Source organism: Rhipicephalus microplus, chromosome X, assembly GCF_043290135.1.
Source record: "Rhipicephalus microplus isolate Deutch F79 chromosome X, USDA_Rmic, whole genome shotgun sequence".
NCBI classification, from domain to species: Eukaryota; Metazoa; Arthropoda; class Arachnida; order Ixodida; family Ixodidae; genus Rhipicephalus; species Rhipicephalus microplus.
The window spans coordinates 134,407,898-134,425,226 of NC_134710.1; the positions used below are offsets into that span (position 1 = coordinate 134,407,898).

At 43.9% G+C, this 17,329-nt stretch overlaps 1 protein-coding gene across 6 annotated transcripts in view; it reads right to left on the reverse strand.

The window, feature by feature from the left end:
* LOC119176508 (ubiquitin specific protease 10) overlaps positions 1-17,329 on the reverse strand; it is a 160,734-nt gene that overhangs the window by 124,695 nt on the left and 18,710 nt on the right. For all 6 annotated transcript variants that reach the window (XM_075877774.1, XM_075877772.1, XM_075877773.1 and 3 more), the window contains 3 exons: positions 16,171-16,260; positions 13,851-13,908; positions 12,079-12,242 (listed from right to left, as the gene is read on the reverse strand). In XM_075877774.1, coding sequence (XP_075733889.1) covers positions 12,079-12,242; positions 13,851-13,908; positions 16,171-16,260 — 312 coding nt within the window. The remainder of the gene's footprint in view (positions 1-12,078; positions 12,243-13,850; positions 13,909-16,170; positions 16,261-17,329) is intronic.

Sequence of the window (17,329 nt, forward strand, 5' to 3'; positions counted from 1 at the left end):
TAAGCAGTGCACATTAGTACATACTGAAGTGTGTGCTGTGTGAACTGTGCATGTGATGAACTGTTGCAAAAGATGAACCTCGCAGGAGGGAGATAAAATCGGCTCTTGAAAGCATTGGTTCAGGTAGCCAGCCAAAGCAGACGATCCTACGCAACTAAGGCAGCGCCTCCCCGAATCTCTAGGGACACAACGATTCACTAAGTCATCATTTTAACATTAATGCATTTAAGCTTAAACAATATTAAAACAACATTGGTTTAAACACGCACTCTTAGAAGAAAGGCCCACTTATCAACCTAATCAAATACTAATCGTTAACTTGTCACAAAAAGCACAAACCTCCTAAAAAGTGAAGGTAGTGTAATGCTGAGTAATAAACGCACTTCCTACATTCATCCGCTGCAGTCTCACCAATCCACACCTGGATCCGCCTCACCCGTTGGATCTCATCCATTTTTTATTACTTTGCCAACCCCCCTCAATCACCTCGGCTCGTTCTCTCCCCCCCCCCTTCGCCCGTTGCCGCGTGCTGTAATAAATGCATCCCCTAAATTCATCCACAGCAGTCCCGCTAACCTCCTCACCCATCAGCTCTCTTCTGTTTTTATTACTTTTCGGACTCCCCTCACTCAACCACCCCGGCTTGCTCCCCCTCCCCTCCCTTCGCCCGTTGCCGTGTGCTTATGGATATCAGACTCTGCCCAGGCGGCACTGCGAAAAACGCCTCTACCAGCGCTCCCATCGCTGCGCCAGCCATAAATGGGTAGTGCACAGAGAGCCGTCTGCAAGCAAACCTGCATAGGCCCTCCTCTTTCGTTGGTATTGAGGCGCGGTTTCCTGAAAATCAAGGACCTGGCAAGCTTCTCATTTCAATCCAACCTCGCTTCATAAAAGTAGGAAGCTCATCAAACCGAAATGCGGGCACAATGCAAAAGACGTTTCATTTATTTGGGCGAGCGGCAACTTGCAATTTAAATGCAAGCGAACATCGCATGACATCGTGTTCGAAGCAAGCACTCCGACGTGTGTTCTGTAATGCCTCAATGCGTTAAACTTGGGCATATATATGTGAAAGCGTTGAAGTGCTTACACGAACCATCTATGCGATCACTGGTATGAAGCTCGTTTTATCCTGCACGAATGGCCCTGGTGATTTTCGCTTTGCAGTTGCATTCTCCATCAATCTCTTGCTTCCTGTGCGTTGAAGCTGTTTTATTACGCATGCTAGAATTTCCTGTTAACGGTTGTCATCCGTTTGTATATATACTGCAAATGGGGATACATGTGTGCCCACTTTCTCAGTGTTCAACGAAAGGCGAAGCCGATGCGTCCGAGATAGCACAGGTAATTGCAGAGCCCTTCCCCCCCCCCCTCAAAAAAAAAAACGATTGTGGTCGCAATCATTTTGCGATTAAAATGTATAAAACGCATGTGTTGGAATTTTCTAGATAAAGCCGAGACTTAGAGCCTTCAAAGCCCTACGTGCGTAATGCTGTGTGGTGGCGACAACTTCAGATTATCGGTGGTCACAGCGTGTGCGATGTTTATCGCAAGAGTCACCTTTCTACTGTTGCAAGTCCCATACCGCGGTCAGAGGGTATGTTACGCTTCATAATCAAAGTTACCACGGTTCTTTGTTAAGTCTCATCAAAACAGTAACAGGTACCTACATTATCGCACTTACTAAAGCGAATGGCTGTGGAGAACGCGAGTAATATCACTTACCCTACACACTCGCAACGGCCTGAATTCGGCCCTCTCGCCATTCTGCTTTGCGAAAGCTGCGGAAATCAGTAACACTGAAGTCATTTACGCCCGTGGCAATTCACAACGCAACAGTAGTACAGAATGAAATCTTTTTCGTAGAGTGCGGAGCTGTGGCACCTGCTCTTGTTTTCGCCGTTGTTCAGGCGAGTTTTCTGGCAAGCATGTCACGGCGGTTTGGTGACGCAGTCGACTAGCGGAAAAAAATTCATGGCTCTTTTTCTGAGTGTTCAATGCACAAATATATCTAATACTTCGCTTAATACTTGTTTCGTGCACTGTAGCTGCACCTGGTTTGCGCGAGCGGCCCGGGAAACAACTTGCAGAAGATAGCGCCATCAACCACCAAAAATGAGTAAAGTGCAACAAAGAAGCTGTTTTTAAACAGTGTACGCTTATGTAAATTGCGAAAGGCTAAGAGACTTTTTTTTTTGCATAACCACGTTTTTTCTCTTCTACCAAAAAATTCTCCATAAAATTTACCCCGCCTAATAAACGCACCCCCCAACTTTGCTCAGATTTTACGAGAAAAAAAAAAGTGCATTCACTACGGAAGAAAATACGGTAGTTCTGGCAACGTGACGGCACGCTGAATGCAATGCAATGAACGCGACAACAAAAAATGGTAATCTAAGACGTAAGGCTGGCAGCCAACTCTTTTGGATCCGATATTTTACAACTGCTACAAAACGTTGGTGTGAGCGAATAGGGCCGCACCAAAAAAAATTGCTCTTTTCACACAGTCCCTTCACCTTGGAACCGCACCGATACTCGCCGAGATAGCAAGTGCGCCAGGGATCGCAACCGCCCTTATAATCCAAGTTCATTATTGCTACTCGAGCAATCCCCCGTCCCCTTCCCGGATTGTTTCATGCTCTTTCAAGACAGGTGGTTTACTTTCTGTTTGAGCATTCAACTACAGTTCTCACACGCAGAAGATGTTATGCAGTCTCCAGGCGACGATAGGGATGGGACGACTCATTTTATCTTTGCTTCAGCAGCACTCGCACGTTTTTACCCACTTGTGAAAGCTAGGATGTGCGGAGCACGTTATTAATTTGGACTTGTTACAAAACATGGCGGCGACGGCAAAACACTGCCGAGTGTATCCATATTTACTAATAATAATAATAAACTCATACTGAGCATTAGAATTTTTTTCTAGGCCAGCGCACAAATGTTACACAATGTTTCTTTGCTTTATTGAATTCTGCAATTCATTAGGAGCAACGTTTGCTATTTTTAGAGCTTTCTTGAGCTTACTATTGCTGCCTTAGCTTGCACAAAAATGTTTTGTATTTACAAATGCATGGTCTGCGAAAAATTAAGTAAATGTGCCATAAAAAAGTAAGGGCAGATTTGAAAAGAGGAGCTCAACCTCTATAACTGGTGAAAGTTTCATTGAGCTGTCACAGATATCCGAAGAAAAAGTTTTTTGAGGACCATCTTCACTTAAATGCTGAAAAAAGGTCACAAGTAGGACAAGGTGCAAAAAGAGGTGGTACTTTGGTTTTATTCATCGACATTTTGCCATAAAGTTTTAAGAGCTAAATGAGTGCTTTGCTGTTTGTTTTCCTTCCCCAGCTAGGTCTCACTACACTCTTAAAGCCTCGCCATGTTGAATGCCTAGAATTTCTGCACAACTTAATTCTTCTCGCTTCGGCACTCTAGTATTCTAGAGTGCCGAGGTTTTCCGAAATTTTCGAAATCTTCATCTACGAGGAGTGACCATCCCCTTAAGGTGGTAGGCCACTCAAAAACAAAAATTTTTTGAAGGGCAGGCAGCGTTGAAATAACTTTTTCCCCAAAACCAGCATGTGTTATTTAATTTACCCAGCTATTTACAGTGCAAAATATTGAATATTTATTTATTGGGAGGTAATCTTTGTCAAAAATTGCATTAAAAGTCATGCCACGCCAGCTGTGATTAGTGACTAATGGGTGGCTTTATTCAGTAAAGCTTTGACATTTGTGTAACTAATGGCTGGAGTTATGCAGTGAACTAGAATAAATATTATGCAGTGAATATCAAAGAAGTAATGCTAAAAACAAAAAAAACGGGGAAAAAGAGCCAATTTAGACAGAACCTGTTGGAGAATTCACCTGTGAACTGAAAAATATTCGATGGATTTCTTTTATTCTAATTCACTGCACAGATGTATATGTTGTAAATCATTGTGCAAAATTTCAATTCAAAGCATGCGCTGAGAAATACGTTATGAAAGTTGGCGTCACAACATTTGGAGCAAATTGTTATTTTCAGAAAACAACAAAGATTTCCGAGCTTGTAAAAAGGGCGACAATCTTCGCATGCAGGCCTAAAATGCACCAGATACATAGCTGGGCCCTTCTGCGGAAGCATTATTGTCTCCTTTTGTTCGGGTGGCTGCTCGTCTTTTGTTCCTGGCCTGTTTTGTCCCATCCACTGACTTGCGTTTAGCATTCTGCATGTGCAGAAGATCCCTGGCGATGCAAGCTTTCATCGTGTGGTGCTTACACTGCCTAGGGTGCTTACATCTATCTAGGGTGCTTACACTGCCATCATTAAAGTGTGCTACAGCATCATGCAAGGCAAACATTACTGTAGGCAAGCTTACGTAGACCTCTTTGGGTGCCCGCTGCCATATTAGACCATTGAAACACTCATTAGCATTTTGAGTCTTTCCATAAAGGCACTTCATTAGAAGTTCATCAGAGCACAGATCACTGTAGACAGTTTTAACTTTGTTGAGCACATCATTTGGAGGTCCTCCTTTATGTACATATTTCCCTTGGCCAAGTGCTTCAACCCTTTGGTATCCGCACCAGCTTTTGGGTCCAAGTGGACACAGGCCATGTCTCGGCTGCTTGTCGGTAGAGCTGCAATGAAAAAGACTGGCATGGGTAGCCTTTTTCATTGCAGAAAGGTTCCCCACATTAGCCCTTATGGCGATGCCATAGTAGTTTTGCAGGCGGTCAATGAGGGCATCAGTGAGCTTTCCCTAACCACAGAGTCCACGCACCGTCTTCTTCAGTTTTCTGAGGCGGCAGCCAACATGCTTCTGGACATGCCCAATACATTCCAGTTTCTGCACACTGTCCTTTCCATACATGTCTGACAGCGGCATAGCTCTTGGAATCACCATCGCTGTAGTACTGCAGGTACTTCAAATCTCTTGTGCCTTTCGACCTTTCAAATATTCGGTATAGACCAACCGTCTCCATACTGCCAGCACTTCCTGCATGGTTTGCTTGACAGGAAGTATGGTTTGCCTTCCATTCCTGGTACGAAGCACTATTTTGCCTCAACTTGCTTTTGGTTTTACAAGACTTACACGAACTAGAAAGGGCCTCAACATCAATAACCTTTCCCGTGTCAACAGAAATCACAGACACACAACCGTTCAAAGATGAATGGCCACGCTTCTGCCACATGCCATCTTCTGAAACACCACACTCGGCACTCCCCACAACACGACGAACTTCCACAGCAGCATGAGTCATCGACTTCGACGCCACTTCTCCTGCCGCTGCAGAAAGCCGATATGACAATTTGTCGAAGGCGGAGTGACGTGGAGGAGCAGGCATGTTCATCACTTTGGAAAAAGTTTTTGCACCAGTGTGCTTTTTTCCTAACTGGCGCATCGCGTAAACCAGACGTAAATTGTTCTCATTGGCACGACCCATCTTTCTCGACGTATGAAATGGGCACTTGAACCCACAGTCGGTACACACGACCGCACAAGCCGAGCATATCCTATGGTGAGAGCGTTCCTCGAGCTTCAGTCTTGTGTTCATGCATTTGGAACATGTCAGCGATGAAAACACTGAAGAAAGAATACCAATGTCCATTATCCTATTCCCTTGGAGCGCAGAATTGTCTAGTGGAGCCTGGTATGCCTTGTCTATGTCCCCAAGCTTCTTCGCAGTCGCCGAAATACTGGCGTCTGTGTCAGTAAGCAGCCTCGTCGTCGTGTAGCGATTTTTAGCAAACTTGCGTTTCCTCGTTTTCTGTGTTCTGCACTTCCCCATGCTGGTCGTAATATGGTCCAGGTGGCCTAAGGATACAGCCCTAGTAGCGTTGACACGTGGAACAAATGCAGAACGAAGCCTGACGTAGCCTGACCAAGGCAAACAACAAAAATTCCGGCGAGCATTGTGCGTCCCCCTTGTGGCTGTTGTTAGAGATTAACGAAGACTTTTAAACACAAAGTTGTATTTAATGACATCATCTTATATAACAGTCAATAAAATGCATAAAGTATTTTGAATAGCATTAATATAGACGAAACAACACTTGCTTCTGAAAGCGATTTTTCGAAACCGAAACCACAGTTGGAAATGTGGTTTCTGTTTTGCTATAGGAGCATAGGGTATGGAAAACTTGCTGTAACTCGCAACCTAATGACGCTAGCAGGATAATTTTTGTTGCAACATATATGTGAATGTTTGGGCGTGCAAGAAAAACAAAACCCTAAAAATTTATTTAGCAAAAAAAAAAAACTTTTGAAGGTGCCCTACCACCTTAACACTGCAACTTTTTTCACCCACACTAACATGTTCAAATACAGCTTTTTCCCTTCAACTATAAAAGCCTGGAATTTGCTGCCCGGAAGTGTTCGCTCTCTACCACTTCAGGAATTTCTGGAAGCCTGTTCATGAATGTTGATTTTTGTTGTTTTTTCCCACTCCTGCAATAGCCTCATTAAGGCTCCGGTATGTAAAAATAAATAAATAAATATAGCCCAAATTGTTAATGGACAGCTTTTTGAAAGGTTGGTTCTAAAAATTATTGAGATAAAACAATTGCCGTATACACCTAACTATGTAGTGCGCTTCACAAACATGAACTGCTCCAGCGTGAGCACTGGACGCAAAAGTCTGTGTGTGGTAGTGCTTCACTAGCCGCCAACAAGTACGGCGACTTTCCACCCGGCCCTTTGTTTACCCGAAAACAGAGCGAACTTGGGTTTTCTTTGACACAAATCGTCTCGTGAGGACTCGAGGGAGACGCTGCCTTGGCTGTGGTTACGTGCGCTTTCCCGGTTCAGGCGATTTCCGAACTAATGCTTTCAAAAAGTTTATTCAAGTTCTGCACGCATACGGAGGCGGCTTGCATACAGTTCACCGTGTACGACTGCGCACTGCGCTGACCTACAAACATACACCGACAGAGTTTCAAGCAAAGGCGCCTATGTGTCTAGAAGGGGGGACATGAAGCGGGGAGTATGAGCTGAGAGGGCTAGCAAGCTGGTATACGGAAGCTTGCAGAGAACGAAAGCACCGTGCCAGCGTTAGTACGCATAACTTAGAGAAGCGTTGTTTCAAATATACGTCCAAGTCGCCGATAGTGACATAGCCCAATAGCCCTAAGATGTGAAGGGTGGAGAGACAGCAGGCGGCTGAGGCCCCGCTGAGGGGAAAAAAACGCAAGGCGTAAAAGAAGAGGGGGGGGGGAGCTGCCTTAGTAGTTTCGCTCGCCTACGGTTAGGCAAAGAATCGAAACAAACTTAGGAGGAACCCAGTTGATATAAGGACAGAATTGTAATAACGTCCTAAAACCACCATATGACTATGAGAAACGCCGTAGTGGAGGGCTCCGGAAATTTCGACTACCTAGGGTTCTTTACCGTTCACCTAAATATAAGCACACAAGCCTCAAGCATTTCTGCCTCTATCGAAACTGCGGCCGCCATGGCCACGACTCAATCCCACGACCTGCGGGTCACCAACCAAGTGTCTTAGCCACTACACCGCCGTGGCCGGTTTAGTAGGCGCATTGGTTATAGATATACCGTGCTTGTAATCAGCCAAGCCATTTGAAAATTGCTGATTTATAGCTGAATTTAAGGCTCTAATTCACTAATGTTTGAAGTTTGAAAAACAGCACGTGGACGAAAACCTGCTCTACTTTCAGAAATAGATGCAACTCCATTCCTATTCCTCCAAGCATCGTCCCCATTCCAACTTTATGGGTCGCAAAAATAAGGAATGATTCCAGAATTATTCCATATCCGGAGTGGCAACTCCGCAACACTGCTGTGTACTGGTTAGCAGCGATAATATGTAGAAGAATAATGGACGTTTCGTACACAACATCTGCCCTACTATGCCTGCCATCACTTACCACGAAATTTTAATTTCAATGTAATAAAAAAATTAGGATAGGTATAAATACACTCTAAAAAATATCGAGTAAAGAGGGTGTCTTTTTGTCTCACAACAATAATCGTCATCAAGCTTGCGTGCGCTTCCTTTCTTGAAAACTCTGCGCTGGCCACTTTCCTATCGAGAATGCAATGTAACCCTGATAATGGGCACGTCGATCATGACCGGAATGTACCGGGCGCGGGGCGATAGCGCAAGGATGGAATGCAATATAGATGACGATTATTGTTGTGAGACAAAAAAAAACACCCTTTTTACTCGCTCTTTTTTTTTTAGAGTTTATTTCTTGAGTGTCACGATTACTGCAGGACATACGATGGTGTTTTAGAGAGATGTGGCGATGTATGTGGATTAGTAGTTACCTAGTTAAAGAGACCGAGGAAGCATTCCTGGTTAGTAACGGCAAAAGTTTCAAGCTTAACTCTTTCAGTACGGCGCCATAGGCCATCAGACACGGGTGTCCGATGACTTCAAATCTCCCGCAAAAAATAAAAGCAGCGCTTTACAGACAAGTTGCGCCATCTGGCATACTCTTTGAAAACTCCTCTTACAGTTCCAGCTTGGTTTGTTTACTTTTCGCGCCGCGCCGTGCCGCTGAAGACGACACTTGAACCGAAAGTGGTTTCGAGTTGCGTGCGAGAATGGCGTCCCGTCAGCGTCGCGCTCCTCGAAAGCAGACTCCTGCAGCAAGTATTTCGGTCGCTTCTCATGCCGATTTTTCTGACCTAAGCAGTAGTGATGGCTCAAGCAACGATGCGGGATCGTCAGATTTTAGCTCGGACGACGACACTCCTGCTGCGCAGGGGCCTCAAGCTTCGACAAGCGCTTGCAGGTGAGATTCGTTTTCGACTTCGCGCTGTGTATATATAAAAAACGCACTTCATACTTGACGACAGTGCTATTGTTTGTTTCTTTAGGGCCTCAACAACATATGGCCAGGATACTTTGCCGAACTCATCGCGGCGTGTAAAGTTTTTGCCTACGAGAGAACCAGGTGCCTATGTTGGAGCAGTGATGCGGAGCGACGCGCGTCGGTTCTGTAGAGCGCTGGATTTTTTTCTTTTGTTTTTCACGACCGAAGTGATCAAGACGGTGTGCGAGAACACAAATAAGTACGCCTGGATGCACATATTGGAGAAACAAACCTATTCTCGGCGTGACGGCTCCTGGGAGGAAGTCACTCCATTGGAGATGCTGCGACTAATTGGACTCATCATCTACATGGGCCTTGTTGAAGTACCGCGACTGCACTTATATTGGCGGACCACAGGAACATTCAGTGGCCTGCTGCCACCAAATATTATGCGACGAGACCGATTTTTCGCGCTGCTTGCCTTTCTGAGTGTAGGGGACCCAGAAGACGCAGCGGCGGCAGCATCTGATGGAAAGACATGGAGGGTGTCGTGGCTGCTGAGGCACATAAATCAGCAATCAGTAAATTTCTTCCAGCCACAGCGCGACCTCTCCATTGATGAACGTATGGTCAAATCTAAAGCCCGATCAGGAATCAGGCAATACATTCGGGACAAGGTGACTAAATTTGGCTATAAACTCTGGGTACTGGCAGATTCGAAAACCGGATACACACTTCAATTCTTCGTGTACACTGGTAAGCGTGAGGCACCGGGGCCTCATGGCTTAGCCTTTGACGTAGTGAACAGGCTTTGTACACAGTACCTTGATCAGGGATACAAAATTTATATGGATAATTTTTACACATCAGGGAAACTTTTTGAACATCTGCTTCAGCGCAAGACACTTGCATGCGGGACAACTCGCAAGGACCGTCGCTGCTTTCCAGCTGAATTGAAAGACACTGCATGGGAAAAACGGGCACAGCGTGGAGACATTCGATGGATTCGGAAGGGTAGCATCCTCTACATGCAGTGGAAAGACCGCCGGGCTGTGAACTTGATGAGTACAATGCACACGGCAAACCAGCATGTGCCGGCCAAAAAAAGAGAGCGAAGGGGGAGCCAGTGGGCTCTGAAAGTAATCAAAAAGCCGCTCCTTGTCCACGAATACAATGCTGGGATGTTAGGTGTGGACAAATCGGACCAAATCATTGGCACTTACAACGTCCTCAGAAAATGCGTGCGATGGTGGAAAACTCTCTTTTTTCACTGTGTTGACATCGCGTGCGTGAAAAGCTTCATTCTCTTTCAAGAGCACCGAAAAAACAACCCAGAAGTCCCAGAACTTTCCAGGAGCATTTATTTTGATCAATTGGCCTTTAGAGAAGAACTAATTCATCAGATATTTGATTATGACGAAGTCGCGCAAGGACACGCCCCCATTTCACCCCCCTTCGCACCATTGGACCCTCTTCGGCACCAACCAAAAAGACTGGATAAAAGAAGAAACTGTAAGATTTGCTATGAGAAAACAAAAACACAGAACAGAACAAGTGTCTATTGCTCCACCTGCAAAGTTTATCTTTGTTTCGTGCCCTCGCGCGACTGCTTTGCCGAGTGGCACAGCCGTCAAGGCCGCTAGATTTACGGGCATCCAATAATGCAGTACTTAGAGCACCGCATTGATATATATACTAACCGATAGCTGATAGAATAGGGAACAATTTGTATATTTCAGAATTTCAAAAATAATTTTCTGGTTAAGCATACTCGCTCACTTTTTTGTGTTTGTACTTTTTTGTGCATGTTTGTCTGTAATTGACAAATAAACTTTCAATTACTATAAACCTCACAGCACTGTCCTTTCATAGTTGGAAAGCCAAATGAAAAAGCTACGATTTGATATATAGCAATGCTAAAAGCTAGCAGTTGTTCAAGAGAAAAAAAATTTTTTCTGGAAGCACTGAAAATCGGCCATTTTTTCTCCATAACGAAAGAGTTAACTAGCTGCTGGCTATAGTTAAGAAATGCCGCAAAGGAGGTAAAATACACTCGAAACAAGTAAATGGATGCGTTGCCAACTGTTTACAACCTTTTTCTTTTTAAGATTGTGCTGACCATGCAAACGTCATAGGTGGCAGAACTGCCCTTCTGGAAACTTGTGGTTGTACTGCACGATGCAAGTCACCGAGCCATTATCCCTTGACTGTGGTAACATGTTAAGTGTATTTCTACAGTTTTTATTCATCTGATGACATCAGCCTTATGTTGTTGCGATCATTCATAGCCCAATAAAGCTATCAAGATATGTCTTTCCTAATTTGAGGAATGGGCTAAGTTTTTTCATTCCAAGGAACTGAAAACAATGGAATTATGGCAAGTGCGATTCCCCAGAATGGAATTGGAATGGAGGTGCCCATTTCGCAAGACTGCTGTATACAACATTTGCAACACATTGAACACATACTGACAGGTTTCTTGTTGCAATGAACACAATCACAGGTGCGGTTTTTTTTACCCGACTACCCAGCCTGAGCAGGTTGTAAGTGCGGAAACAGGGATTTACAAAAACTGAACTCCAAATATCCTCCAAAAAAATTGACTCTGAGAGACACCCTCCAAACTTCAATAAAGAGAAGCTCTAAAAAGATGGAGCCCTATCTTTAGGCCAAAAGTAGCAAGCTGCTAAGTGACTAAGTTTAGGAGCCGCTGGCTACTAAAAAAAATGGCAAATGTGCTACATGGTGGACTTTCCCTCTCCCAAGCACAACAAACAAAAATTGATCTCAGCTGTTCACAGCAGTCTGCCGTTTCTGACAAATTTATTCGCCAGAGGGATGATTAGAAGCCTTAGTCAAAAAAAGATTCGTCGCGAGTAGGCACTCCCGAATTCGGGATCGATGGTCTCTTCCAGCAAACGTTACTACGAATTTTTGCTTCAACATGCTCCACAGGCATGCTAAAAAATTGATTCAACAGCAATAACATTGATGCATGTAGCAAGGAATTCTGCAGGCTAGCAAAAAAAAAGAGGATAAGTAACATTAAAGGTAGCTGAGATACTCTGAGGATAGCTTCATGAGAGAAAAAAGTTTTGCAGCCTTAGTTGGGAGCACAGCAAGCACCCTAATAATAAATTAATAATACAGTAGAACCTCTTTATAACAGACACTAATGCAAGAGATAAATGGGGATAAGAGACACCAGTGCATAGATTTTGAACAAAATGCATATGAGATACCTGCTTATAAGAGACATCTCATATAAAAGACAAGAATACTGTAGTATGCATGCATGCCTGTATCACACCCACCTCCGGGTTTACAACAGGTAGATGGTGGTGGTTTTCTGAATACTGAGCTGGTGGATACACCTGTTGAGGCTGCACGTAGAGCGGCTGTACTGGCAATGTCTCCTGCATTGGGCTGACCAAGGTTGGCTGCGCTTCGAGGGTGTCGGCACAACTTGGAAGACCCGCTACATATTAAAATAAAAAGCAAACAAGCTTATTTGATTGCATTAAAGGAACACAATGCCACAACACCATTTAAGTTAATCCTGGTAGAACAATTTATAAGCACGCATCAGTACCATGTTCGGCAAAAAGAGCTTTTTGCTACAATAACACCTTGATAATTGAAACTCCTAAGTACAAACCTTACTTAATTATAGGAATTATGGAGCCCCATACTTTAATGCAACAGTGTTAAAGGGCCACTCACCACGCCCCACACCAAACTTTAGTTAGACCATGGAAGTTGTTGGGTGTCCGATCAGGAACATTTTGCCACAAGAATTTTTTTAATCGGCTCATTACGAGCCAAGAAAACTTTTTTTTTTGAAGCGGCGCGAAACGAAGATGAGAGGAGGAGAGCTTGAAATCCTTGCCTCTCCTCCGCGTAGCCTTCGAGAGCCGAATCTCTTCCTTACTCTCTCTGCATCTGACCAAGAGGTCACGTGCACATGACGTGCCCAAACAAGCCCAACCCCCGTGCACGCGAGCGGCTTTTATTTACTTATTTTGACCAGCGTTGTTTTGAAGTGTACTGCCCATTTCTGCGGGATGGTTTGGAAAAGCTGGCTTAGATGCAGCAGAATAGATGATCACAATGAGTGCGCAAACGCGTAGGAGCGTGCCACGACTGTCGTCTGCTCGATTCTCTGACAACGGGGACACGAACGAATGCGAAACGTTGGCACATAAAGCCCCACATCTCGTTGCATTTCACGGAAAAAATTAAAGGAAGACACGCACATTTCCTTAGTGTGTCTCATTATTTATGTCAAGTTTTATTCATCTATTAGAGCAACAAAATACATAAACTACGCATGTCATCTTAAAGAATTCAAGCCATGTCACGTGGTATACTATTGACGTCAGAGCAGAGTTGTCTACGTAGATGACCAACGTGACTGCATTGCCATATACATAGAGCCATTCATACACGCACGTCATGCCCTCATTCTCTAGGCGCGTGCCCACAAGAGGAAGGGGGAACAGCGTTCATCTTGAAATTTGACCCATACTCGCAGCGCGTAGCATTGCTAATTTTGGCAGAAATGATCATGAACGCCTCATCTATGCATTGCGCTTGTCAGCTCAAAATTGTCAAACCTGGTGAGTGGCCCTTTAAAGACGCTCAAGTCAGAACAGTTTTGGTGTCTGCATAAGTGGTGAGCAAGAAATTGCACATTTCAACAATAATCAGAGGTTCAAGCCGAAATTGAACTAAGGCCTTCCACAGAACTATGCCAGTACTATAAACTGCTCAATGTGAACACCCAATACAGGCATAATGTATTGTTAGGAGGGGCTCAATACATGTAAAATTGCACCAAGTGTCACATCATGTCAACTGTGCCACCAGCCCTGAACCATCCCTTAAACTTAGTGAGAAAAAACATTTACTGAGTAAAGAACACACTGTTGTAAACAGCTCAGCCAATTATTGCCCTGCCCACATTTTTAAGCACGAGTCCATATACAATGAACTAGTCACATAACGAATATTGTATTCAGAGCAAGAGAGAACGACAGGCACTGACTACTCAGCAGCATTCCAATATTGCATAACAGTCTCTTACGTTGCTCAGAGGGCAATGCGTCAGTATCCAGGCAGTGTTCCTCATCTTGCCAAGGCAACTGCAAGGATAATTCACATATGTAATACACTAGAAAAACGTGAATGAAATTCTATATTTCATTACTAATATAGAAAATGATTTCACAGTTGACAGATATGTTGATTTTAAACAGTTGAAATATTAAAGCTTGATAAGGCAAAAGTGGAACTAAATTTCAGACAAACATTGAAGTTCTTTTCGAAAAGTGGTGAAATACCATAAATGACACTAAAGGCAACAATTAAGTTGCCGTTGATTGTTTAAATAGTGGTCCAGAAACTTCGTAATGTTACTTTTGTGCCAAGGAAGTGCTTATTTTGAAATAAAATCACATTTTAGTGGTCTGCATCGGGTTAGCGCACTACAAATTACTTGCCTTAAAAAGCGGAACATCACTGTTGCCGTGCACAACGTTGCCCAGCTTTACTGCGCGGCCACCGAAACTAGTAGCAGTAAAATGAAGGTAGCGGGAGCCACAGCAGCAACAACGGCCATTGATCAATTTCCTTCCATTGGCTCCGAAATGGCAGACGTGTTTTGGTTCAACCGCACCCCACTAAATGGCACCTGTTTTGGTTCAACCGCACCCCACTTAATGGCACCACCTGTCCTGTGTAGCCATGCAAAAATTAAAATTTTGAACCACTCGTGCCATTCCCCGTAGTAACGTCCGGTGGTTCTTTTTTCCATGAATCAAGCAGAAACGAACAAGCAACATTTTATTGCATCTCTTAATGTACGGAAGGCTCTTTATTTAGTGCAATTGGATCGATTACTAGTGATTAATTGCAGGCGGTTTGTCTGACATCGAGATTATTTTGAGAATGTCCTATCGTAGCGCATGTGTTCACCTGCATTTACCTTAATTTCTCAGTAAGTAGGACATTGCTGTTGATAATATTCCTGTTTCAGAGGTTGTCATACATTGAGCTTTCACTCTCACGTAAATTATTATTATACTTAGTGTCCCTTTAAAAGACTCCTGACACCTAATTTCGAAACTTGAGATGCTTCTGTTTGACAGTCTTGTGCGTGGGACAGTCGCCAATTATTAGTGACAAACATTGCCTATACGATCATTTGGTTTTTAATTAAGGGTGAGTGTATCAACATCTCTAGTTTGACATAGACAGAGGACCCGTTTGACAATCCACATTGCTATTAAAGCAACTATTGTTAACGTCTGAGATCATTTCAGGGGCACACACAATACGCCAACTGGCACCCAGCGACGACTATTGTTTGTCCACCTCTTTTTGCTCTGTTGTCAAGCTGCTCTCAATGTGGCTTTGGCTGCATACGCCAGGAATGCTTCTTTTTTTTCCTTCTCTGGGAAACGCTTAAAAGCCCCCCCCCCCCCCCCCACATATCACAAGATTTGAAAACAGCGTGTTCAGCATCGCCAAAGATTGAGCGCACATACTCTCAGCCCCCCCATGTGAGACACCAATTTTTTATGGTGTTTAGACAAGCATTTCAAATTGACATAAAATTGTTCTGAATTAAGGATGCTAACATTATTATTACCATGCATTAATGCATTCATGATTCGATTTCAGTATTACCAGATGCAAAGCTACAAATTATTGTAAAAGAAATAAATAATACAACTTTCCCTGTCAGAGGTCATTGAAATCACAACCATCACCAAAGAACACTGCCAATACATTGAAGCTTGAGGAGGTGCTGACACCCCCTGTGAAGTTGTTTGCGCCGCGTGGCACATGTGTCTCGCCCAAAGCCGCATTTCGGGGTGACAACCATTGGGTGGTAGGTGGCGTATTCGCGTTGAGCACCACTATCATCATCACCATCATGGCGTAGCGCCGGCGGTGACCCCTGGCGGAAAGCAAGCCTTGGTTGCGGGCAAGAGCTGAACGAGCCTCTTCTGCGTGTGGCGGTTGTCGCGAACGGTTGTCTCTCGCGATGGCTCTGCCGTGGACGGCACCACGGGCCGCCTGCGGTAGGCCCACGTGGTGAGTGAAGCGTTGGCGACGCCGCCTTTTGTGTGCTCTTGTGTTAATTTGTTTGAGTGTATGGTAATTCTGTGTAAAGATGACTTAGCCTGTTAATTACGATTGATGTATCGATTTGGCGGAGGATATCATCGTTCTAAAGTAGTTAAATAAATGTATGTTGTTCTTTGGTTTGTACTGACCGTGTCAGCGGTGTCCGTTCACTCCAAGAGCGTGGCGTGGCGCTCGCTCGCCATTTCGAGACCCCACAAGCTTAACTTGAGTGACACACTTTCTTGATCTCTACACTAGATTCAGGAACTTACCTCGACACAGCCGCTCCCATTCTTTAAGGCCTCATTTAGAATTTGAACATCATCTTCGGGCAAACCATCCCAGTTGAAAAACTCCAGGCTCTATAAAAAAAAAAAAAGAGGGAAACCACTTATAGCACAGCAGGTTTCGTTTTTGATCTTATCAAACATTCAAAAGGAAAGGGAGTGTACAGGCATGTGCTGCCTAGTCCATAGCCCTCTCCCTTCTCTCCAGTCACCAACTATGACACACCACCACAACACATTTAAATTGATACTCTTGAATGCAAGATTCAAATACTGTCAGTGGCTTCGGGTGCCAGCCTTTCCACAATATGTGCATATACAAATATCCCCCCCCCCCCCCAACAGGGATACAATCAGCTTATGTTGACTGGGAAGGCAGGCCCTTTGTGAGGGGGGGGGGCATACAAACCTCAGAACAGCCCTCTAATTTTTGTTTATAAATTGTTTTTATAGCATTAAAGAGTGCGCGATATCAAATAAAGAGGTGAACGCAGACAGAATTATAAAAATGATTACACTGGAATTGAAGTCAATGCCCCTGAATGTTCAAAGACCGAGCCGGCAATGAGAAAATGTTTAGCAAATCGCACCCGATGTAGGCCATTGCATCGTGTGCTTGCAGTCATGTAGCAATTGCTTTCAGACCACCATATTTAAAAGGGTTATGAATGGAGCACCATGTTTTCGGATTAATCCAAAAAAAATCCGATCAACATCCTCCAGTAAAATTTCTGTCAATTATGATTTATCCGATAAACTTCGTATATTCATACAGTGTTCTGCAAGTTCAAAGGACATTTTCAAAGCTGAGAATCATTCTTCGAAAGGAGAGTACCTCCATCAGTGGCAGTAACTTCGTAAAGTATGCTCGAGTTATATTATAACAAGCTTTAAAGTTAAAACACCAAACGTAGATGTTCAATACTAAAGTATTTATGCTTGTGTGCATACCTGTTTCTACAGTCCAAGCCTTCAAATCGTATAAAATATACTTACTGGGTTCGCATAATATCATGGTCCAATATCATTTCATGCAAGATTTTGGTGTATTGAGAATAATAAATACGTCTTATTTTTCATCAAGAAGATGACTAGTAAAAAAAACCAAGGTGCAGCTTGACTAGCTCCAGGCCTCTAAAAGTAC